Source organism: Pogona vitticeps, chromosome 1 (genome assembly GCF_051106095.1).
Source record: "Pogona vitticeps strain Pit_001003342236 chromosome 1, PviZW2.1, whole genome shotgun sequence".
NCBI lineage: Eukaryota > Metazoa > Chordata > Lepidosauria > Squamata > Agamidae > Pogona > Pogona vitticeps.
In genome coordinates, this window is record NC_135783.1 from 251169961 (window position 1) to 251195683 (window position 25723).

Below are 25723 nucleotides of genomic sequence, written 5' to 3' on the forward strand. Positions count from 1 at the left end.
GTTTCCACCTCGAAGAAGTTTTCAAAGTCAGGGTCAGCATCGACATCAAAGTTGCCATCAGTTAAAGATCCCAAGAAAAAGGAGGAGGTAGTTGAACATTAAAAAGCTAAACAGCCTTCTAAGTCTGTTCAACCGAGGGAACGTCCTCCAGTTCGAGTCACCCTGCCCTTGCTGATAGCCGAGCTTCATGATCCCAAATCGCTTTCTGAAGGGGATGGCTTTGTACTGCAGCCATAGACGCAGGCTTCGGTATCGATTCCGAGCCTGTATCCGAGTCATGGCCGTTCTGAGGCTGATGTAATCTCCAGCCCAGCTTTGGCCAATTCAAGCCCTATGTCAATCCGGCAGGCAACAGGGATTCAGCTGTCGAGCTCGGAGGTGTCACCACAACAATCCCCTCCATGTATGCATCTAGCAAAATGTTGGCATGTTTCTCCAGGCTGATAACTCTCTCAACATCGGGAGGTTATAGTTCTTCTGTGTCCACCTCAGCAGCATGCTTTCACTGACTATGAAGAGCCACTTTATGTGGAAATTGATTGGTGTGGCGGTCGACGTCGGTACCATGGGGACAATCTTGATCCCTTTTATGACACTGACGATTATGTCAGGCCCAAGAGCGTACGATATGTCTACGGTTCCCTGGCTGGTTCATCTCTATCGCCTTCACCACCTTGACATCGGCATTGAGCTTATCTCCAACTTGAGCCTATGGACTTGAAGCCATTTACCACAGCAGGATCCGCAATCATCACATCCTGTGAAGTGTTCTCAGGCTCCATCGATACCATCACCCTCAGTATCCCATCCTAAAGCATCTCATGTTCAGTCATCTCACCCGGCTGCATCTTCTAGAACCGCTTATCCACCTGACACGGAGACTGCCACACCAATTTCCCAAGCCCCAGCCTCCATATTGAGATCTCATCCTTGTTCACCTTCACCACCTCTGTCTCCTCATAGGGGATCTAGAGCTTCTTCAGTCTCATCGGTCTCTGAGCAGGACCCACCTTCGGAGGCTTCTAGGGAATCCCCCTCAAAATTACACCAGATTCAGATGTCACTGTTATCCATCTCCCATCTCCCTCCAAAGACTTTACATCATATTCTCAGTTAATTCCACACATGGCCAAATCATTGGAACTTAATATAGACCAACCTCCCCCCCCCCCCCCAAGCAGGACCCTGTTTTTGATGATATAAACCGTGACGGCCCTCCTTCTGGTAAGTGAGCTTGCTAGTCACCCATTCGTGTGCATTCACAGAGACACAAAGAAGAAAGAGAGGTTGCTTACCTGTAACCATGGTTTTTCGAGTGGTACTCTGTGAATCCACACATCCCGCCCAACCTCCCCACTGTCCGTCATGGGTTGTCTACAGCTTTCTAATTATCAGAGCTATGACAGCGGTGGATGTTCGGAACTGAGGTATCATGGACAGGAGGGGCATGTGCACCACAGAGAAACGTTCTATTGGTCAGTTATTTAAGCTCTAGAATATTCCAAAGAGACCTGCGCAGGCTAAGTTTAACCCATTCGTGGGGATTCACAGAGTACCACTTGAAGAACCATGGTAAGTAACCTCTCTTATTTTTCAATGTACAATTTTTACACTTAGAATTTCTGTACAGTGTCTTTAAAGTCTAGAATATAAACGTTGCTGGTCATGATCCCTTGTGAAATTAGTGCAGCAATCACTGGCTCCAATAAGCTCCAGATGAAATCCTCAAGAGATCCAAATTCTTGGATTTAAGGTCATATTCTTCAGCCAACAGCAGTCAGTATCACATATCATACAGGGCCATTGACGGATGCCTATGCCACTAGAGTTTGATGATCAGTCCTAGGGAATGAAAAGGAAGATTTAAGATTAGTTTTTTCATGCAATCAATGCAAATAACAGCTGTGCACATGCTGTTGCCTTTTCTCAGACTTCATAGAAGCACTCAAGTCTGTTTCAGAAGAAACAAAAACAAAAGTATTATGCCAGTTATGGTTTAGAACTCATTCCTGGGCCAGATTTGCTGGTTGACAGCATGAGAGGCCTGCAGTGTGGGCCGCTCTCATTTTGCACTGGATTGGGAACCTTCCCAGGAACTTTCCCCTGAACAATCAGAAGGGAGCCAGGGGTGGGCTCCTTACAGGGGTATGGCAGGATGCTTCCAATCCTGTTTGCTTGGGAAGGATGCAAGTGCTATCAGGCTACCTAGGGATGGCCAGACCTTCACCCACCCTCTTTTCTCTTGGTGGTCCATCTACGGTTTTATTGAAGGCACTGTATTCATTCATATTTTAAGCTGCTGCAACTTCATTGGGGTGGTCTGAGGTATCCTCAAACTGGAAAGGGGAGGCATGGATTGTCTGCTCCTCCTTCAGGTGGCAATATCCTTAAAGGGTTGTGGGTTTGGCGAGAACAAGTGAGAACCTGATGGTAAAAAGCTTTGGAGGTAACAATGTTGGTACCTATGAATGGATCTGAAGGAAGGAAAAGGAGAAAAATGGTCCACCCATTAAAGGAGCACTCCGCAGATTTGCTGATGACACAAAACTGGGGGGGAATTGCTAATACTTTGGAAGATAGACTCAACATCTAGAAGGATCTAGACAGACTTGAACATTGGGCCCTATCCAATAAGATGCAGTTCAGTGGCAGGAAAAGCAAGGCCCTGTACTTAGGCAGGAGAAACCAGATGCACAAGTACAGGATAGATAGTAACTGGCTTTATAGTAGTACCTGTGAGAGGGATTTGGGTGTCCTGGTGCACCACCACCTAAAGATGAGTCAGCAATGTGCTGCAGCTGCCAAGAAAGCCAACACAGTCCTAGGCTGCATCAACGGGGATAGCATCAAGATCACGGGAAGTACCACTCTATACCGCGCTGGTGAAGCCACACTTGGAGTGCTGTGTCCAGTTCTGGTCACCACAATATAAAAAAGATTTTGAAGCCCTGGAAGGGGTGCAGAGAAGAGCAACAAATATGATAAGTGGACTGAAGGCTAAATCCTATAAAGAACAACTAAAAGAACAAGGTATGTTTAGCTTAACGAAGAGAAGACCGAGGGGAGACATGATAGCAGTCTTCCAATATCTGAAGGGTTGCCACAGGGAAGAGGGCATTGATTTATTCTCCATTGCGCCTGAGGGTACGACAAGAACCAATGGGTGGAAACTCATCAGAGGGAGATCCAACCTGGAAATAAGAATTTCCTGACAGTGTGAATCATTAAGCAATGGAACAGATTGTCTCCCAATGTAGTGGGTGTCCCATTGCTGGAGGTTTTCAAGAAAAGATTGGACAGCCATCTGTCCAGGATGGTATGAGGTCTCCTGCCTTGGGCAGGGGGTTAGATTAAAAGACCTCCAAGGTCCCTTCCAACCTTACGATAATTCTATGAAATACAAGCAATTTTCTGAATTATGAAGTGGGCTGATTTTGGCAAAAGAGGTCTGGATAAAGCAAAGAAGGTCCAGAAAAAAGATGACCATCCATCTGGAAAAATGACTACAATTCTGGCCAATAGTATGAAAAAGATTTTATGGTGACAGATGAAGACATGGACTCTAATTACAAAGATCATCTACATGCCTGTATGCTAGGATGGGTGATTAATGCTAAGATGGAAAGAGGTTCGTGGTGTTTGTTTTTTTCTTTGAGCAGTCATCTGCATTCATTTGTAGAGGTCATTGGCTGTGCAAAGTTGGAAATTTGTAGGGAGTTTTGGTGGCAACCTCACTATTCTTATCTAAAGCACATTCAGTGGTTCAAAAAAAATACTGCACAATACAGCAGCAGTATGTCAAATTACCAACAGGTATCAAAGAGAGGAGGAAAATCAGGTTGTGTAAATGCACAGGTGGGCAGCTGAAAAACAACTCTTACAGGTAAACAACTTATTTTACTTATTTGTGGTATCTTCATTCATATAAAAGGGCAAACACCAACAGGGAAGGCAGGTGAGACAGGCACTTCCTCTAACTGGAACACTGCAGGAAGAACAGCAGTCCCCAATAAAAGCATCCCTCTGAGGGGGTTGAGTCAGCAGTTTAGGCAGATGGTTAAGGGTTGAGACCAAATCACTGTATGACACCATTCAAGTAGGGAAACTTGCTGCAGGAAGGCAGTGAGAGTAGCCATTACCCTGGCAGAGTGGCTCCTCTGGTCAGCTGGCAATAGAACCACAGCAGTCTGTACACCACAATGATCATCTTCACAATCCATTTGGCAAAACTCTGTGAAGAGACTAACAATCCTTTCTCGGGGCATAAATGAACCAAAGAACTGTAGAAATTTACCATACAGAGATGTCCTGTGCACATACTGTGTTTCCCTGAAAATAAGACAGGGTCTTATATTAATTTTTGCTCCAAAAAACGCATTAGGGCTTATTTTCAGGGGATGTTTTCTTTTGCAGTCTTGTCATCTTCTGGATGCTGCACAATGGTGGAGGGCAGGGTTTCACTTAACTAGTGCTTATTTTCAGGTTAGGTCTTATTTTCGGGGAAACAGGTTAGTATGCTAAAGCGTTCTTGGCATCCAGTGCAGGGAATGATTTTTCAACAAAACCGAAGATGTGGAGAGAAAAGTCTAGGAAAATATTGCCCCTTGAGAGGGGAAAGGCTGAGACAAATATTGATAAGAATTAGACATTGGGTTGGAGGATGATTTTGCTGGGGTTCAATGTATATATGGTCTGCAATGCACAGACCTCTCTTATGGTGGAAAGGCTACTTTGGAGGCAACCCCAAAGAGGCAAGGGTCCAGTGACTTGAAAAGCTTCCTGAGTTGTGTGAGGCATAGGGGGAGGCTTCAAAGTGGAATCCGCAAAGCAGGAGTTGGGTATTTGTGTGCCACCGTGCATGGAAACTTTCTGACCTCTGGGAGCCTGAAGAGCAGAGAGTGTTGTATGGAATGTGAAGCTAGCTAGCTAGGCTGATAATGAAACTTGATTAGCTTTAACTGGAAGAGAATGATAAACCTCTGTCCAACAGAGAATTGCAGAACCTTAGAAAGCAAACAACTGTTTGGATCAAAATTGTGATCCATGGCAAAAGAGCAAAAGGTCCAACATGTATAGTTGTAGAAACAATGTGTAGATGGTTTTCTTGCAATCTAAATAATTTGAATTATCCTACTGAAGGCTGCATCCTCAATGCCATTAGTTTGAGTGCAGAGAAATCAGGGTGGAAAATGTTATTGACATGGAGACTGCCTTGGATTGATGGTACTTAATATGGAGTGGAAACAGATGGTGGCACCAACAAAAAGATTGTGAGTACAGTAAAGACCTCCAAGTTCCCACCACAGATGCCAAAACCCATGGATAATAGCAAATGCGTTTTGCCTCCCTCTAGTAGCCAGTTCTGGTAATTTTTTCTTTCAATATTTTAAATATTTTCAGACTGTGCATAAGTGAAACTGCAGATATCAATCCTGAAGATACAATATAAAGATGCTACTGTAATCTCTATGGTATTGATATAGACAGCATGATTAGGACCAACAGTCATGGTACCAAGAGTTGTCATTAACTGTTTCTTTTCTGCAGTAAACTATGTACAGAGTGCAAAAGAGTCAATTCAGGTGCAATGTTCTTTGTTTATGAGCAAGGTCATATGCCAGATGAATTGTGGCTACGATCCAGTTGGAGATTGTTTGGAAGGTAACAGAAGAACCCCTAGAATGTCCATGACAACTAATAAAGAATGTCTTGGACTTCTGAAAGGAAGCAGAACAGGAGACATAAAATGCCAAAAAAAATAAAAAGGGATCGGTCAACACAGAGAGCTCACTGGCCCTGCGGCCTAAGGTGAGGCGATAAGAAAAGCAGTCCTCAGGGTTAAGAGTTTCTCTGATGTGGTCGCCAAGGGTTCAAATGGCGGTTGCATTAGGTGAGCAAGCACCACCTGGAGTGACCACTGAGGAGTAGGTGCCCTGTATTGGGGGGGGGGAATGTTCTTTAGGCCATGCAGAAATTGTTTGAGAGTGGGATGCCTAAACAATGAAGCAGAGACTGATTGGCTGCAATATAAAACTTCAAGGTGGAGTGTGAAAGGCCATGCTGGAAAAGGTGAAGAAGGAAGTCTAGAACAGCGCCCAGTCTTGTTGGAGTGATAGGTAAGTTACGTGCTGATGCAAATCTTGTAAAGATGTTCAACAAAGCTTTTGTTGAAGGTTTCTGGGGGTAGTCTAAAACCTGTGCTACCGAGACAATATCCTCCAGGCTGTGGGATGTAGCGTGTGGAGGTCTCGGTGGAAAGTCTTGCCCTAGTTTAGGGTCAGCAGGTGTGGGGTCTAAGGAAGGTGAAAGAAATCACAAGCCATGGATCTCTGCCACAATGGACACCCTTCCCGGAGATGTCTTTCTTGCTATATTATTTCAAAATTCCTATAGTTACAGAAAAACAAGTTCTTGCTGTTAACATAGTTCTTGAATCACAGATTCCTTTACAAAGAGGAATCTCTTCATTCTCTTTCTTCTTTCAAAGTTAAGCATATTTACAATACTTCCACAGTATGAACCAATGAAGCGTGGTGGGGGTGTGTGGATGTGTCAGTAACATGACTAGTGACAAAAAAGGGAAAACGGGAAGCGATTTACTCTTTCATTTATCAATTTTATGAGCATTACCTGTATTATGTTTTACCTGATATGTTCCCATGAGGAATACTGGGGTGATCCAGAGAACTCTGCTTGTGCAATAGAGTTTCCCTGGCTTTCTCTAACCCCCATTGCAGCACTATGCCCAAAGCTTGTCCTGAAATACAGTCAATAAAATACTGCCCTACTTAAGATTATGCTTCTAATTTGTATTTAGAAGCCAGTACTTGAGAAAGCTTTGTTGCAGTGCTGCCAGTAGCTCCAGAGAAGAGCTCTCTCTGGAAAAACTGGAACCGTCCAGTCCGGGATTCCCCTTTTGAAATGGGGATCGAAGGAGAGACTAGGAGAAGTCTCTCTGAAGCAGATGGTGAGCAGCAGAAGGAGAAGAATGGGAAACAAACCCGGACTTCTTCCCTCTGAAGAAATCACCATACACGGACCGGAGATGGGGAGCCATATTTATTGGCACTGAACCATGAGTAACCCTTAACCAGGGGAGAAGAGAACAACCAATATTAGCTTAAAATATATAACAACTAAGTAAGCCGAAGCCTCTGATTTATGAAACAGCCTCATTAAGCTGAAAATAAGAATGAAAATACTCGGCTGAAAGAAGAAAAGCACCGGTGAGCCTATCTTATCAGTCTATTTCAAAAGTGAAAGTAAATCTCCTACCCAAGTGAACTCTTAATATAGCAGGCTGATTTCAAAGCTGAGAGAGTGAGACGGAAAAATAAATCTTATGTTTCTGGAAAAGAATCCCAGATGATAACACCATCTGACAGGATTTAAGAGACTTGAGTTTTGTGAACACAGTTTGGCTTGGATGTATTTCTCTTTGCCCTTTTCTGGACTTGGTGAACTGTTAATAACAGAATTTGGTGGTTTTCTGGAGAAGAAAGAAGGAGCTGACGTGGTCGACTGGACTAAGGACTATCAAAGGGTTAATGGAAAGATTATAAAACAAGTTTCAAGGACAATTACTGAACAGTTTGGGACTCTGTGATTGTTGTTTTGCTTGTCGGACTGTCTGGGAGTTTGAGAATAGAAGCTTGCTGAACTCGGGAGAAGAAGAAATAATTGTGACACGGTTCTATTTGATTTTGAATTTGCTGGGTTAAAAGCTGATTTTTATATTATAATATTTGGATAAAGATTGGAGGGAGATTTAAGGGGAGGTTTATGATGAGAGGTTTCGAGTGTTGATAAAATTGTGGAAACTGCTGAAGGATATCTAAGGGGTGAGCATTGTGGTTAAGGGCATAGTATTATCTATACAAACCCCAAAGCCTGAGATGGCCCCCAAAAATTTAAGACAAAAAATGGAGACTGGGTCTGTTCAAGCCCAAAGTTTTGGAACGGTGGTACAAGAAATAGAAAAGGAATGGCAGATTACTATGCAGAAGATAATAATAACAGGATTTCAGCAAGTGAATGAAGGTCTTAGCAAAATAGAGGATTTGATGAAAGTGACAAAAGAGGGGACAGTAGATGCAAAAAAAACCCAAAATGAAGCTGTACAAACTTTAGAACCGTCTTTATTAGGCATGACACCAGGCAACATAAATGGGATAGAGAGATGTCCAGTGACCTATGCAGCTTCTAAAATTAAAAAGCATTATGTTAAAATCTCAGGGAAGCAGAGATACTGAAACAAGAGATTCTTATTGTGAAAATATGGGAAGTGGAAAAAATGTCAGATGGGCTGAAAGATTGTTCAATTCAAAAGGAAACTGAACGATGGGATGTATTGTATAAATGGCTGCAGTTATCAGATAGCGTTGGAGTAACATAGAATCAAACTAAAATTAAATGATAAGATGAAAGCAGGAGGGTAATCAAGCTGTGAAAAAGCAAAAAGTTGATTTGTAATTGTAATATGAATTGATTGGATGATGGCATACTTTGTGTTCTCCTATCCCCCCCTAACCCTTTTCCCCTCCTACCTGTTCCCCTTTACTTCTTGTATTCCCTACCCCTGTCCTCAAATAAATACTTTAAAAATGGGGGGGGGGAGAAAGTCGGAAAAACCACTGGGCTAATCAAGTACAGTCTAAACCAAATCCCTTATGGAAGTGAAGAACAGATTTAAGGAACTCGATTTGGTGGACAGAGTGCCTGAAGAACTATGGATGGAGGCTCGTAACATTATAGAGATGGTAGCAACAAAAATCATCCCAAAGAAAAGGAAATGCAAGACAGCTGGGGAGATAGGGAAAGCTACAGAAAATTGAATGCAGACTTCCAAAGAATAGCAAGGAAAGACAAGAGGGCCGTCTTAAATGAACAGTGCAAAGATATAGAGGAAAATAATACAGTAGGGGAAAAACAGAGATCTGTTCAAGAAAATTGGAGATATTAAAGGAACACTTTGTGCAAATATGGACATGACAAAGTACAAAAATAGTAGGGACCTAACCGAAGCAGAAGAAATCAAGAATAGGTGACAAGAATACACACACGAATTATACCAGAAAGATTTGGATATCCGGGACAACCCAGATAGTGTGGTTGCAGACCTTGACCCAGACATCCTGGAGAGTGCAGTCAAGTGAGCGTTATAAATTGAGGAGCTGCCACCATTCCTCCTCTTTCTCATTATCATAGAGAGCTTGCCATAGAGGCCTTTCCTTAGACCAATCAGAGTGCTTTATTAATTGCCTTTCCCCAGACCAATCCTAATAACATGATGTAACCATTGTCCTATCTGAACCCTGTCTACTATCTGTATGCTGTCACCTCTTCATGGTACCATGGACCAGAGCATGCCAGGCCCTCCTGTCTTCCACTGCCTCCTGGAGTTGAGCCAAATTCATGTTGGTAGCTTCAATGACACTGTCCAACCATCTCATCCTCTGTCGTCCCCTTCTCTTGCCTTCACACTTTCCCAACATCAGGGTCTTTTCCAGGGAGTCTTCTCTTCTCATGAGATAGCCAAAGTATTGGAACCTCAGCTTCAGGATCTGTCCTTCCAGTGAGCACTCAGGGTTGATTTCCTTTAGAATGGATAGGTTTGTTCTCCTTGCAGTCCAGGAGACTCTCAATAGTCTCCTACAGCACCACAATTCAAAAGTATCCATTCTTCGGCGGTCAGCCTTCTTTATGGTCCAGCTCTCACTTCATAGCTACTGGAAAAACCATAGCTTTGACTATGCAAACCTTTGTCGGCAAGGTGATGTCTCTGCTTTTGAAGATGCTGTTAAGGTTTGTCATTGCTTTCCTCCCAAGAAGTAGGCGTCTTTTAATTTCGTGGCTGCTGTCACCATCTGCAGTGATCATGGAGCCCAAGGAAGTAAAATCTGTCACTACCGCCTTATCTTCCCTTTCTATTTGCCAGGAAGTGATGGGGCCAGGGGCCATGATCTTAGTTTTTTTGATGTTGAGCTTCAGACCATTTTTTGCACTCTCCTCTTTCACCCTCATTAAGAGGTTCTTTAATTACTCCTCACTTTCTGCCATCAGAGTGGTATCATCTGCATATCGGAGGCTGTTGATATTTCTTCCAGCAGCCTTAATTCCGGCTTGGGATTCCTCCAGTCCAGCCTTCCGCATGATGTATTCTGCATATAACTTAAATAAGCTGGGGGACAATATACAGCCTTGTCGTACTCCTTTCCCAATTTTGAACCAATCAGTTGTTCCATATCCAGTTCTAACTGTGTTTGGATTAGTTGTTCTCTGTTAAAGTGCAGCCAGGCTCTCATGCTCTTAATCCAAGAAACCTGCCTCCTACCTCTTCCACATTAACCCTTAATTTTCCTCTTTAGTGCTGTATATATTTAGCTATATATTATCTCTATAATGATGAATTATGTGTCCAAGGTATGGGAGCTTGCATTTCTTAATGATCAGCTCTATTTCCTTTTGTTTTCCTATCCAATGATGTACCTTTCATTCTATTCTTTTATCCACCAATGGAATGGGAAGGAATTTTCTATATGTTTTAATCTCAAAAGCACTTATTCAATAGAGCGCCTCCTTCTTAATAGCACAGATTTCATGCCCATGTGAGAGGGAGGACGCTATGCCGACATCCTGAGTCTTAGGGATATATTAAGCTAATAATATGGTTTCACCGCATTTTCTCCTTTAACTCCCTAAAAATTGTTCTAGCTATCCCAGATCTATAGTCTGGTGAAAGAAAAATCAAATGGAAACATTAGTGTTAAGGCTGCACATGAACCAGTTAATTAAAGCCCACTGGATTTTGAATTCAAGAAAACAGATACATTATTTATCCTATCAAAAACTTAGAAATGTAACCATCTCTATACCGTAGTTAAATGTCTATTAAATAAAGCAAAATGTCAATAAAGTAAAGATGCTGGACATGACTCTTTCGAAAGAGTTAGAAGCCTAACAGAAGACGCAAACTATTAGATCCCATATTAGCCTATTGCTCTTGATGTTAATAAGGGCAGGATCCCTCATGTGTCTTAGGTTGTGGATAATCCACTGGCAATAGGTGGATCTCTCTCTTCTTTCTCTCCACTGCATGGGCTATCAGAACAGAGACGTGGACTTCTCACTTGCAGGAAAGGTGCTGAAATTTAGGCTAAGAGCTAACAGCCTTATGTTTGTGATGTGTTGTTAAGTCAAAACTGACTTATAGGGAGCTTAATAGTGCTGTCAAAAAATGAGATATTTAAGGACCAGTTTTATCAGCTCCACACCATTTTGGTGTTCATGGTTAAACAAGGGTTCAAATATATATATCAAGTATTTTCCTTCATATATCTTTGCAGATTGTAGTAAGACTTTTACTGTTACTATTGTGTCTGTGCGGAAGTGCTGGGACAGATATTGTGAAGAAAATATACAATATATAGGGTAACAATATACAGTATTGTACACCTCTCCCTAAAGAGATGATGATTGCAGGTCAGGGAGTCCCTCTGGGTGCAATACTGCCACCTTTATTGCCTGAGGTAAGTCCTTTAAGCCTCAGAAGTGCGTAGTATAAGCACCATAGACAAGCCTGACCTTAAAAGTAACCTTTGCTTGCTTTCTAAGCAATAAACCATAGGCTTTGTGTTTCCTTAGAATACACCACCAGCCTTGCAAAGTAGGACTTCTCAGTTTACAGTAGCAACTGTTGACCTTCTCAAATCCACACTGAATTTAGATCTAACCCTGATGTTTTAGGAGACCAACTGTTGGAGAACTATGTTTTTATTAAGAAAATAAAGTAGATTCATTAGAATACAGTTGAAGCTTTAAAGCATAAGTGTTAGGCATTTTCAGACCATTACAATGTTTAAATAAACTTACAATTTCTAAGTAAAATAATAAACAGCTAAGTCTAGGTAATCATCTTGGCTAGAAGATGGGCTTTTCCTCCCTCCTTCTTCCGGGAAAGAAAAACAAACCTCTGTGCCTCACAGACTCCGTTTTTGAATGACTACAGTTCCCAGTTCCCTTCCATTTCTTTACACATAGGTCATGGTCTGAGGTGGGAAGCTCCTCCTAAAATGTTGTGGTGGGTTTCTGAGAGCCAGCCACAACCCTAGAAGAGAGGTCACACATGTCAAGTTATATAAAATAAGCCAAATAAAATGGAACCTGAATTTCACAGCCATGAACACTAAGCACAGAGATCACGTACAAAGTGTCAACAAGTGTGCCTGACAAGGACACTGGAATGCACATATTGAGGGTGAAGATGATGTAATGTCTCTGGCAACCGATTGGACAGTGATAGCATATATAGACACTGTGTAATGATTTCATCTCTTGGCTAATGTAAATGGTTGTGGACTGCAATGCTGTTGCTGCTGTATACAGTATATCACAGAAGTGAGTACACCCCTTACATTTCATAAATATTTCAGTATATCTTTTCATGTGACAACACTGAAGAAATGACACTTGGCTACAATGTAAAGCAGTGAGTATACAGCTTCTATAAGAGTGCAAATGTGCTGTCCCCTCAAAATAACGCAACACACAACCATTAATGTCTAAACCACTGGCAACAAAAGTGAGAAACATGGGATTTAAACAATTAAATAAATGTTTAAATCTATCAGTAATACCACCCCTGTCTATTTTTGTCTCCACAGGGTGAGGGGCTATCTGACAGAAAAGCCTCCACGTGTGAGAGAACGCCATACGTGACAAGCTGTTTTTTCTTCAAACTGCCTTTCTTCACATGGAGAAACCGACAAGCAAGGGATGGGGTTAAAACTCTCTTCATGCTTACACATTCCGGTTAACCCTTTTCTGAATGGGGTTTGCATCTATCTTTTTAGGAGAAAATGAGCATTACATTCTTTTGTTTCCACTTTCTCTGGCCTGCCTTATCAAAGAACAATATAAAAATTAATGCAACTTTGTATTTGCGAAGGCTTTGCTGTTTTTTTGCGCAACAGTACCCTCTGGTGCCACTACGTGAGAAAGCACTAGAGGAAAAAGTACTCCACACAAAGAACTAAGAGTTCCAGATACGTTCTATTATTATTTCTTCTGTGCAGTCTTTTGCTTCAGTTGCGTCTTCTTCCAAGTCTCTGGAGAGACATCTCAAAGAACATTGTTTGGCGTGCTTCCCTCATCTTCATGTAAGCTATGAGGATTTCACATTACCACGTTCTTGAAGATGCCCATTTCATTAGCTATGAACCTCCCAATCTGGATGTCTTGATTTGTTCCTTTCTTAATTTGTCAACTTTTGGATATCCAAACTGGCTAAAGGAGGCATCCTTCCTCAGGAGAAGATGCAGATTTAATTTTGCTGGTCTTACAAAGAAAGGGCAGCCAAGGGTACAATTCCTCCTCTGTGGAGAATTTCAACAATTTATCAACAAGATTCTGGTTAAGTCAAAACACTCTGGGAGCCTCATGCCACCTTATGGAGCCTGCCTATCACCTTCAGTTTCAAGTCTAGATGGGGCAAGGGCAGCACACATACACATGTACATCCATGCCTGCATGCACATGCATAGAGAGAGAAAGAGGGGAAATGACAGGATTGCTCAGACAATGAGAGATCCAAGACCATTGCAATGTTCTTGCTCAAGATGGCTAAGACAGGGGGAAAGGTTATTTCAGTAAATAAGAGAGAGGAGCCAAACGCAACCTCAGTCAGGAGAACAGGTTGTGCACCACTGCTTCAGAGAGATACCTGGACAAAGATCCACAGAGGTTCTCCCTTACCTGAAAAGCAAGTTTTACTTCCACACATTGCTTTGTTTTCTCCAGATCAGAATAGAGGACAACTGCTGTAATTTCTAGCTCCATTCTTAAATGAAAATGGAATTCTAAAAGGCAGAGTAGCCCCCTTGTCTATAGTCCAGGAGACGTTTCTGTGTATTCTAACAAAAGTGAAACAAGATGCAGCTGCTGTTTCATTTTATTTTGTCACTTTATCAATCATAGTTTTTTTTTAATTGAGGAAAACTCTTACAATGTAATATCAATGGGAAGGAAAAGACAAAAGGAAAGTGGACCATGGGTGATAATTTATCAGATAAATGTAAACAATAAATCATCCTCTTATTTTGTTCAAAGTTCTGATTCAGGATCTTAATTTCTAACATAGAATGCATATATTTTCTTTCAGGACTGATCTGTTTCTTCTGAAGAGACTGTTGTAGAAATGTTATCAAAGGCTCCAGCTTCTGCAATAAACAGAAAAAGAGGGGGGAAATAAGTGTGTGCATGTGTAGAGAGAAAGGTGGTCAGCAACAAATTAATGGAACAGACCACCCTCTTATAGAATATGATCTAACGAAAATATTCTGTCATTTGGATTCTCCGAAAAACCTACAACAACCAATGCAGTATTAGGGTTGAAATTCCTTTCCCATACATTTTATTTCATAGGTATGTATTAACAGAATGCTCAGGATAGAGCCTGAGAAGGTCACCTCCATGGCCCTCCTTGTTAAGAGGATTCTGGGAGATGTAGTCTGAAAAAATAACCTTTCCAAGCTCTAGCTGGGGAACATAACGGGGGCACATAAACAATGCTGCTCAGGGCTGACCAGATACAGTAAGCACTGAATACGCTTCCCTTCCTGCAGGCAACTGCACAAGGAATGCCCATCTATGAACAGCCTCTTTGCCTCTCAGTTTCTGCGCCGCTCATGCCTTTTAGAGAAGAGATACTTTGCAGATGTTGGCTGGCTTTGCCTCACAGGTTGCCTCAGTGATAACTGGGCTTGCAATTACTGCGCCTGCCTTTCATCTCGCTGTTACTAGGCTCTCATGGTATAAACAGTTTCTAGCATTTTCTATGCACCACGCATGTAAAAAGGGAACAAACCACATTGTCTAAAAACCTAAAGAAAGGTTGGAATTCCCTGAAACCAATTTATTTCATTAACATAATTTCCCTCAAATAATTATGGAACTATTGTTTCTCATTGGAAAAGAGTGGTGGTTTAAAACACGAGCTTTTGTCTTGAGTTTTTATATTAAATAATCCACTTATAATGATCTTACTAATGACTGAAGAGATGTTTACTATTGGCATAGATAGAATTTTAAGTTTGGCAATGTTTTATTATATATAATTATTAACTAAAGAACCAATTGTATCCTGTTTGGACTTCGGACAGGCTCCTCCAAGGTCCTCTTGAGAGCACAGAGTGCTACTCCTATCCTCTGAAGATGACAGCCACAGAGACTGGTGAAATGTTAGGAAGAACAACCTTCAGAACACAGCCAAAGAGCCCGAAAAACCCATAACAACCATCCTCCAAGGTCATTTGAACATTAAAATTACATGCTGGAAACAAACAAACCCTAGAGCAGCGGTCCCCAACCTTTTAAACTCCACGGACTGGTTGGGGAAGGCGGGGCACACACACCCCTGCACTCGCGTGCATGCGTGGATGCACACTTGTGTGGGTGCATACACTCGCATGCATGATGGAGCGGGCGTGCACTCACGCAGGCATGCAGATGTTCGCACGCAGGCGGAAAGGGCTGGGGTGCTCGGGGGACACTTGCAAAGGGGTGGGAGGGCACTTGCACGCATGCACAAAGGAGCTGTGTGGGGTGCAGCAGTGCGTGTGGGGTGGGTGGGAGAGCTGTCTCTGTGGCCCGGTGTGGCCCAGACCACAGACCGACACCGGGCCGCAGACCAGGGGTTGGGGACCCTTACCCTAGAGCATTGTAACAGAGCTAAAGAACAAACAGTATGGAGGGGATTAAAGAAGTCAAGGTTATGGTGGAATGAGTGTCCTTTTTTGAAAGCTGACATTCCAGAGTCAGGGTGGCACACCCTGTCTTACATCCTAGCCAACTATACCTCTACTAATGGTGGCAAGTAGAGGGGGGTAGATTAAATATCCTGGTTCCAAACTATTTAGAGAAGCTGAAGCTGAGGTAAGGCATAATAAACTGATCTGATCTTTCCCAAATAAAACTGCTTTTTAAGGCAATTATGCAAATTCAGCAAGCACAAGCTGTACAGACGATGGACTGGCTTCAAGGAAGGCATCACTATAGGGCTCAATGGCTCTCTCCCCTTTCTTCTTGTTCCAAACTCACCCTCAGCTGGGTGTGCATGCAATACAATGGCCATTGCAATCGCAGGAGATCCCTGTGTACCACTTTCCATTTATACAGCAAACTGTCTCTTGATCCCCAGTACATAGATTACATGGGCTGCGAGCATTTCACAGTTGGCATGAGGTCTTGAATGCATATATAGAAAATCTCAGCACATAAGATTCTCCTTGCAAGTTATGGCCATCATATTCCTGTATACCTGTGTCTGCCTAGCTGGAAAACCAATGAGACCATGAGACCACTCTCCTCCTGCACACATACCCCTGGTGGGTGGTGGGTGATGCTCTTGACATCTTCAATAGCTCTATACCTTAGGTCTCACTGAATTCAGTGACACACGTATCTCTGAGTACAGTGTGGAGTACAGTGGTGCCCCGCTTGGCGATGATAATTTGTTCCAGGAAAATCGCTGTTAAGCGATATCGTTGTCAAGCAGGAAAAAACCTATTGGAATGCACTGAAAACCGGTCAATGCATCCCAATAGGGAAATACCTCATCGTCCAGCGCACTCATTCCCCATAGAGAACCACCAATCAGCTGTTCAAAATAACTGTAATGCGAAGCTTCCCTCCTGAAAGCAGCCATTTTGAGAAGGGAGGGAAGCCATTTTCCGGAGGGAAGCCATTTTCCGGAGCCAGAAAAATCATCGTTAAGTGAACAAACGGTTCACGAAGCAGGCTCCTAATTGTCATAAAGTGGATTTTTCCCATAGGAACCATCGTTTTGCGATTGCAATAGCGATCGCAAAAAAGTCGTTAAGCTATTTCAACGTCATGTTGGTAAGCGTATAGCGGGCACCACGTTGTTTATATTCAGTATGCCAGCTAGGCAAGCCCTTGTCAAACAATATACTATTCCACTACAACCTATTTTCTATATTTAATGCTCACTGGGTTATGCAGAAGGGCCTTTTTGCCTTCTTAAGTCGGCTGTCCCCATGACAAGAGCATTCCTGTAATTCTTGGGATTTCCACCCCAATATTCTGATATTTCCATAATTAGTGTCCCCATTATGGCTACAAATCCTGCTGGTATCCCCACCTGAGTTCACTGTTAGTGGGAGTGCTTTGTTCTCTACGTAACTAGATACTCCACGTTACTACCAAAATTGTTTGAAGCAAAGAAAGAAGTTTACTTACCTTTAAGACGCAAGTACGTCAAAAATTCAATTACTGTATGCATAATATTTTCATCAGTCAAGGCTCTTCCAAAAGGACCTAGAAAATATTAACCTGAAGTTACTGAATTTGCTGTTATCATAGGAAAATTAAAGAGGGGAAACATGCAACAATAGCATGTAAAGTGGGAACTAATCAATAGACCAAGCCATGTTTTATTAAGAATACCAAATGTTTTGATACCTTGTAGCACGTGTGTGTGCTTGTGTGTCACATCTTACTTGGAGCCCTATCCAGCAATGTCTTTTCACCAACAGAATGGACAACATTGATAGAATTGATTCACTAACTTGCAACCCCTCAAATATGCACCAGCAGGTTGAGAAACCCTCTGGAGCAGATCTGGGTGGTGTTGAGGTGAGGGAAAGGAAGGGAGTGTCAATCTTCAACATTCCCCCCCTCCACTGACAGGCAGATCAGATAAGTATCCATTGCACAGCACACTTTTGACCTTGACAGCAGCATCCTATGGTATGAACAGATGTCTCTCCACATAGTGGTGGTTGTAGGACCAAACACATCTTTCTCAATTAACTGATGCCTCCCTTGTATGTGAGAGTTTCAAAAAATAAGAAAGGACAATTGCCTCATGTCCAGGTGAAATCTGACCAACACATGTGCACCTGGTTTTACATGTTTCCACTATCCATCTTAGATTCTTGATATTTCAACATCCAGCCAGAATGAATTTTGCATTTTCCTGTTTCTCCTCTCAATCCAAACTCTGTAATGCCCAACCTCAAGAAGAGTTCTAGAGCACTCTTTCAGTGGTCTGACAAACGTATCACCTACATTGTTCTGCACAAGGACAAGGCCTTTTTTTCCCTTCTTGTTTCAGGAGTTTGAGGTTTTCTAATCACCCTTGTTTTGCAAGAAATGGGAAATATACATATCTCCTCCCCAAAATGAAGTTTTGCATTAGTTTGCAGCTGAAGAAGAAAAACCCCAGCACTGATTTAAAACCAACGCTTAAAAACCACTTGACTTTTCCAATCAGATATTTTCCTCAAAAAATGGTTTTCTATATCTAGAGAGGATTCCCTTGTACTACGATCATGAAATTCTCAATGGCCAGGGGACACCAACATGCATGAAAAAACGTGTTGGAAAAGAAGATTGAAAGCAAAACATGGAAAGTTAGTGCTAAAAGTGTTATTGCACTAGCAGAGGGGCAGTCCATGTTAATCTATTCATGAGGACCCTCATGCAAAGGTTTTGTCCACTGTCTCTGTACAATACATGCCTTCCAGGAGAAAAAGGGACAACTTGCTATAGCTGACATCAGAAGCAACATCTGACAGTGTTTCTGGCAGTATCACTTCCTTCCTAGGCTCCTGGCTGCTATGGATCTGCTGCTGTCACCGCTACCATCAGTGCGACACCACAACCACCACACACATTTCCAGGCTTCTAACAGTCTTCAGTGGTGGGCAATCTCCAGTTTAAAATTCTTTCTGGTGGCATTTCTTGACTTGAATGGTGGTTGGCACTTAATAAAAGATGAATGGAATATTAATATGCTTATTCTTTTTCTGGCTGGGGATGATGATTACAGAAGCTTCATGTCCAGGAAGAGATACTGAGATTCCAACATGTTAAAAAGTGGCAACCAACCCTCCAGATGATTATCTGGACTTTTTAGAACCTTAATACTATTGCAAGATTGCTTATCCTCTCAGGGGGATTGGGAGGAGAGACTCTTTTGAAACTAGAAAGGTGTCAGACAGTATTTCACAGGCAGCTTTTCAGAGATTTTTGAGAGAGACATATACCTCAAAAGTATTAGAAGGAGATTATTTTTTTACCTGCTTTTATGCTTTCTTCAGGCTGTAAGTCACGTTTCCCAGCTAGTCCATGCTTGTCATTAAAAACTCTGTCTATCGCATCTGTGAAGAACATGAGAAAGTGGAGAGGTTTTTACTATTCTAGTGCGCCCAGGACTATAGGGAGAGTCATTCATGTCACCACACCAAATAAGAAGATCTCCATTCTCACCAAGAGCATAACAGATATTTGTGAAGGAATGATGCACCGTGAATGAACAAAACGAAGCATTTCACTTCAGCTAGCACACCAGTTGTAAACCTATGTGGCATTCTGGCTGCAGCATTGACACATAAATGCAGCAGCAGCACAATGCCACATTTCATGAGGCCACGGTGGTGCAAGCGAGTGTGGTGGTTCAGTTGAGGGCTTAGCTGAGACCAGGCTGTAAGTGTTGAAGGGAATCAGCTGGGGAGCAGAGCTGGAAGTGATGTCTAATCACCACGGCCCCATATAGGTTTGGCACCTGTGCTAAATCAGTGCAGGAAGCAAGTGTTGTTTGTGGACAGCTTTGAGAAATCTGGATGTCTCTTGACTGCCGGACTGGGCCTTGATGGGAGAGATTCACGACAGTGTTAGTTTAGTGCATCCTAACCACTTCAGTGCTGACGCAGCCAAACAGGGCACTGAGTCATTAGCAAGGAATCAGATAAAGACATCTTCTGAACAACATCTGGTTTTTTAACCTTTGTTTGTCATCATCCCTAGAAAGCCTTGGCTGGAAAGGGTGAGAATATCTGGATGCACAAAGTGTGGAGTCTTTGGCTCAATGTGTCCAATTTAGAAAATGTCATAGTACTGGTGCTTCCCTTGGTTTTAAGAAATGATTCGTCAGACAGCTTGCTGCAACAGTATACTCCAGTTAATTTACACAGATAACCTGCACAAGTCATCTTACATTCCCCAGGTGGCTCTTCTCTCCCCCTTGTACTGAGCATTTCCATGAGCAGCTGTTCAATACGACCTGAAACAGACGATGGCTATTATCCAAACTTAAAGAAAATGGATGCTGGCAAATAAATCTCCTTTGTTTGGAAAGATTATTCAGCTGTTGATTAATACAGCATAGTCTGACATGGTCCATTTCACACTAACATGGACTACTACATTCAAAGTAGATGTGTTCGGGTCAGTGTTCTGGGATGTACTTCTCAAAACATTTGCTGGGTTTTACTTTTAATAAGTAAAGACCTCATCCTTTGGGCCTGTCAAATTCTATATACAATATACTGATGTATTAGCATAATCAAAATACAGAATGATTGTGGTTACACATTTTAATACACAAAAGAAACAACAAAGATTTGCATAGGGTGTAAACCTCTGAAAATAGTTTTACATCAGTGTAGCCTGATTGCAATTGAAACAGCTATGCTTTACCGAAGGCCTTGGAAGTGTCATAACATCTGTTTTTAAATTTTCTTGCTTGTAGCTTTCAGGGGCATTAGGGGGAAGTTCTGTGTCTAAAAATGCCCCAGAGAAAGGCTATTCAATTATTTTCTCCTTAGAATTCACTGCAATATATCTGCTCATCAACAAAACACTGCATGTGCATTTGAACCCAGATTCATTGACAGGGCAGCCACTGACAGGGCAGGGTGTGTTAATTTCCTTCACCACTAATGTTTCATACTACATCTGATTCTTCCTTAAAAGTACCGACATCTCTGATTGGTATATGGTTTGAAAAGTAAACATGAAAGGATGCTTCCAGCTGATAGTAAAAAGGGGCATGGCTCTGTGTGTGTGTGTGTGTGTGTGTGTGTGTGTGTGTGTGTGTGTGTGTGTGTGTGTGTGTGTGTGTGTGTGTGTGTGTGTGTGTGTGTGTGTGTGTGTGTGTGTGTGTGTGTGTGGCTAAATACATACAAGAGCTGCTAGCCTGTTTCAGTTGCTAGTTAAGGTATGTGTCGTCTCCATATAACAGACTACTTCAGAAGGTTACGGAATGCTCAGGATATTTCAACCACCTCTTCGCTTTTATCTAGAACCCCACCAACTGTTGCTGTGGACACTTCAAATACTCCCCGCGTTTCTTGCCCAAAGCGAGCTCTGCCACTGATCCATGAAGGGAGAAAATCACCTTCTTCTTCTACAAAGTGCAGTGCATTAAACACTGCTTGAAAAACTCATCCGTAAGAATTCCTAACCCATTTCTCTGCTGCTACTTCTCATAGGAAGGAGTAATGACAACGAGAAAAGGTGTGGGGATTGACAGATGGTACATTTCATGGTACTGTGGAAACCATGGGGGCTCCTTGCAGAAATAAAAAGAGGAAGAGAATATTGAGACGCTCATATCTGGTTGTTTCATAAAAGCAATGTGTGTTCTCGCCCATGTGGAAGTGACATGAGAATGCAAAGAATGCTTACTTCAAATGCCTGTAAGAGAAACAAGGTTTCCCCCTTGACCTCTGCCATAAGTGCAGCTACAAATTCAAAACAGAAAAGAAATTACTATGAAATTGATAGACCCCCCCCCTTACAAAATATATAATTAAGTTTTAGCTACAGCAGTGCTTCCCAGCCTTGGCTCCCTAGATGTTCCCGGGCTGAAACACCCAGAAGCCTTTGCCACTAAGCGGGATGGCTGGAGTTTCTGGGAGCTGCAGTCCAAGAACATCTCAGGAACCACTGAGCTGTATGAACCCCACAGCAGGGGGAAGTTTCATTTTAAAACTCAGAACTGTGGAAGGATGGTTAAGTAGTAGTGTGTGACAGGGTTTCACATCATCACAAATCACATTCCAAAATCAGAGGAGGGAAGAGACCTCCAGCACTTCACAGTAGTTACACTATAAGTGTGATCAAAGCTTCAAAAAAAATTACTGCAAGCCAGCTCTTTAAAAGCTAAAAGGAAACAGTCATGCACTGCTTGTACACAATCTTCTCTAGAATTTGAGGAATCAACGGGCAAGTGGATCATATAAACAATCGACAACTGGGCTACTGGAAAAGCAGCCATAATCTTGCATTTACTCAAGAGCAAGCTTTCAAAACTGCTGCAAAATCTTTCCCCTCTCCAGATCTCTTTGGCCTCCTTCCACTACCAACACGTCAAATGGCCTGTTTACAGGTGGCAAAAATCATTTCTCAACCCCAAGCATTATACAGTGGTGCCTTGCTAGACAGTTACATGACAGTTTTTTCGCTAGACATTGACTTTTTGCGATCATTATAGCAGTGTAAAACATTGCTTCCTATGGGGGAATTTCACTGGACAATGTTTGGTCCCTGCTTCGCAAACCAATTTTCGCTAGACAACGATTTTGACAGCTCCCTCCGTGCTCGCAAAGCAGGTGTTTTCGGGTCCTAAGCTTCGCAAGACAGTGATTTAAACAGCTGATCGGTGGTTCGCAAAGCGGCTTTCCTATGGCTGATCTTCGCTAGACGATGATTCTTCCCCATTGGAATGCATTAAACAAATTTCAATGCATTCCAATGGGGAAACGCTTTTCGCTAGACAATGATTTCGCTAAACAGCGATTTCAGTGGAACGGATTATCATCCTCTAGCGAGGCACCACTGTACCTTTGGAAAACAAGGACCAAAGATATAGCCTAGCCAAAGTCTTATTAAAATACTGTATTTTCAGTGGGAACATAATTCAATTTTGGTTGATCCACATTGCTTTGCTTACTTCAACATCTGGTGACCTAGCCCTGTCTCACTGCGTGGGAACCCCCATGGCTCAGCCTCCCTGGCATTTTGCCTTAAAGCCATGTCTTGATGGCATCACTAGTTCCCCAATGTTTTACAATCTACATAAAGATACACTACTCATAGTTTGTACTAGTAGTGCTCAGTAGAACACAACAAAGTAGAACACAACAGAAGCAGCTTAGGGCCAAGATCCAAGCAGAAAAATCTACTTCTTCTATATTTCTCTTGTTTATTCATTATGAATGACTTCAAAAAATTGACACGGCTGTCTAGAGAGATGCCAGGGTTTTGTTTAATGCGTCTCTGCATGTTGTTGCTTTAAAATTGAAAGATGAGCTTTCAGATGAAATTGGTTTACTCTCAGAACTCAAGCGTGGTAATAGAATAATTGTTCTTTCAGAGTACCCTATTGTAAGTAGGTTAAAATAAATATCAGAGAGCAGTAAACGAGTGATTTAATATCTCCCACTGTCCCTTGCTGAGAGTGAGCACTACTATGGGATATTATTTCTCTCTAGAGCCCTTCAACCCAGATGCAAAATGCTTTCGAAACCTTTGACTGCTCATTTTCTGTTATTCTCCCAGTTCTTTTAATCATCATCATGATATTAGAACTGCAGAGCTAAAAGGGACCCTATGGGTCATCAAATCCAGCCCCTGGTCAAGGAGGTGGAGAGGGGAATAGAACTCTCAACCTCTCTAGCTTTGCAGCCAAATGTCTGAACAGCTATCCAGCAGTTCTTTGAATAATATGAAACATCTGAACTTACGTGGTCCCAGCAGATAACCGGCACTATTCATAGTCCATCCCCTTTTCTCTTTAGCCTTTCAGAAGGGAAAATGGGGAGAAGATTACAGTATTTTTTTGTCATTAATACACAGTCATACTTTTAAAATACACAGATATTGTTTTGGGAAAACAGATACCTGAACACCAGGGTTTTGAAGACAAAGCAAACATCCTAACTGTGACTGTAACTATTTCAAGAGTTTACTTTTCAGCTAAATAATGTAATTCAATTTTGGCTGATCCACAGTGCTTTGCTTAAAGCATAACTGGAACCCCTATTGCATGGATAACATAAACTACACTATACACACAAACACACACACACACACGGGGGGGGGGCTCAGAGGAATCCCAATGTGTGTGTTGTGTTTATAGTATATATATATGTGTGTGTGTGTGTGTATACATTGACACATCAGTAGCAAAACCTCTCACACTCTGCTAGTTCCCACATCCTTGCCAAAAGGTTCTGGCCATTTGGAAAGGCCAGGCTCCGGGGTTCCTCCTCTTCAGCCAAGGACGGGTCCCTTCGCACCTGGATAAAAAAGTCACCTCCCCGTGCAACCACCATCGTCCCCCCCACTCCCGCCACTTGCCCTTCAAGCCGCCCGATCGCCTCAGGGACAGAAGCGCGGCGGTCAGACCACGTGCCACGAGGCGGCTTCTGGCGCCTTTTTCAGACCAAAAAGCCGGAGGGAGAAACCATACTTACGGATAATACCAGCCCGAAGGTCTCCGAGAGGGCCGCGCAAAAGATTAAGGAGACGCACAGGACGCTGCGACACCGCTGCATCTGAAAGGACAGCAGAGCCCGTTGAAGCCCCCGCGCCCGCCTCGCCTCTCCGAGAAAGAGAGAGAGAGAGAGAGAGAGAGAGAGAAGGGATGATGATCGGGTCTTATTAGTGGAGAAGCGGGGAGGCAAAGGCATTGCCCTTCTGCACGATCTGCACCTCTCTCCCTCTCTCTCTCAATCTCTCTCTCTCACACACACACACACACACACACAAGCACACACACACACCTTTCCCTGGTGATGCTTTTGCCTCTCCATTTTGCTAATCAGCACCGCTCCGGGTCTTGCCAACGACCCGCCACCTCCAAAGTTGCAGCCGAAGAGGGAAAAGCGGAGAGCGAGCGAGCGAGCCCCGCGGATACCTTGCGGCGGTCGTGGCCCCGGCGATGCACCAGGCGGCGGCGGGGGGGGGGGGGGACTGAGCGGAGGTCCCGGCGGCGCCCGAGCCGGCCTTTCCCGCGGCTATTTATGCGCGGCGGCTCACCTGGGCGGCGTGTCCCTCCCCCGGGGAGAAAGAAGAGCCGCCCACCGCCCTCGGGCCACTTCCCCGCGCGGCCGCAACTCGATGACAGGGAGGCGCCGGGAGGTGCTGAGGGCTGGCCGGCGGGCCAATTAGCGCGGGCGCGGCGAGGCCGGGCAAAGACACCCACACACCCCTACACACACACACACCCCTACACACACACACACACGGGAGGGAGGGAGCCGGGCCGGGCCCTCGGGCTACCCGCTTTCTGCCTCGGGCCACTTGCCCACTTCTTCGGGGCCGGGAGGAAGAAGCCGGCAAACGCCCGTCGGAGAAGCGGGCAGGGGAGGTGGAGGGCGAGGGGGCTGCCCTTCCTGACGTGTCCGCGCCTGGCTGTGGCGGCTTTCCTGGCGGCCCCCCTTTCAGCGCTACGGCTCAGCTCCCGGCGGCCCTTTTCTCTCTCAGGAGCCCCGGCGCTCCCTTTGGGATCCCTCTGAGCCCCCCCGCCTCCCCCCCCCCGGACAGCCGCTGGACTTCAGGGCGGCCTTTTCAAAGACCACAGGCCGCGGTCGGTGCTTTTGTTCCTTGCTAAGAGTACAAGCTGCTGTCCTGTGGTGCAGGAGCGGATGGAGTGACAGGCGAGGACTCGGGGGACCTGGGTTCGAATCTCCCCTGAGCTATGGAAACTCACCGGGCGTGTGGGATTGACTGGTAAAGCCGCTCTTTAAATCGCTCGCCTTGAGAGCCCTCTTAGGGTCGCTACAAGCTGGATCTCACTCGACCGCACAAAATAACAAATCCTTTGGGGAGTTCCAACTAGAGTAGACCTGTTGACTCGTGGGGCTTTACATAACTTGGAGTCGCTGTGTGCCCTTGAGTCAGAAGTGACTTTTAG

General features: G+C 43.6%; 2 protein-coding genes across 5 annotated transcripts in view; one reads left to right on the plus strand and one right to left on the minus strand.

Annotated features, from left to right (window-relative positions):
- The window catches only part of LOC110074209 (sodium/hydrogen exchanger 11), a 117271-nt gene extending 102874 nt beyond the window's left edge, over positions 1-14397 (plus strand). The window contains exon 27 of the mRNA XM_078383601.1: positions 12663-14397. Coding sequence (XP_078239727.1) covers positions 12663-12815 — 153 coding nt within the window. The 3' untranslated portion in view covers positions 12816-14397. The remainder of the gene's footprint in view (positions 1-12662) is intronic.
- LOC110074211 (galanin peptides) lies at positions 4318-25723 on the minus strand. 4 transcript variants are annotated; one of them, XM_072985587.2, is made up of 7 exons: positions 25520-25723; positions 24282-24362; positions 23550-23604; positions 20018-20083; positions 19101-19181; positions 17257-17334; positions 4318-14216 (listed from the first exon to the last, which is right to left on the minus strand). In XM_072985587.2, exons 2-7 carry the CDS (start codon positions 24360-24362, stop codon positions 14155-14157), a joined length of 423 nt encoding a protein of 140 aa, XP_072841688.2. In that variant the 5' UTR covers positions 25520-25723; the 3' UTR covers positions 4318-14154. The 4 variants fall into 4 exon arrangements, with proteins under 4 accessions (XP_072841688.2, XP_072841687.2, XP_072841686.2 ...); XM_072985586.2 differs by lacking the exon at positions 25520-25723 and adding an exon at positions 24725-24876; XM_072985585.2 differs by lacking the exon at positions 25520-25723 and adding an exon at positions 24591-24727.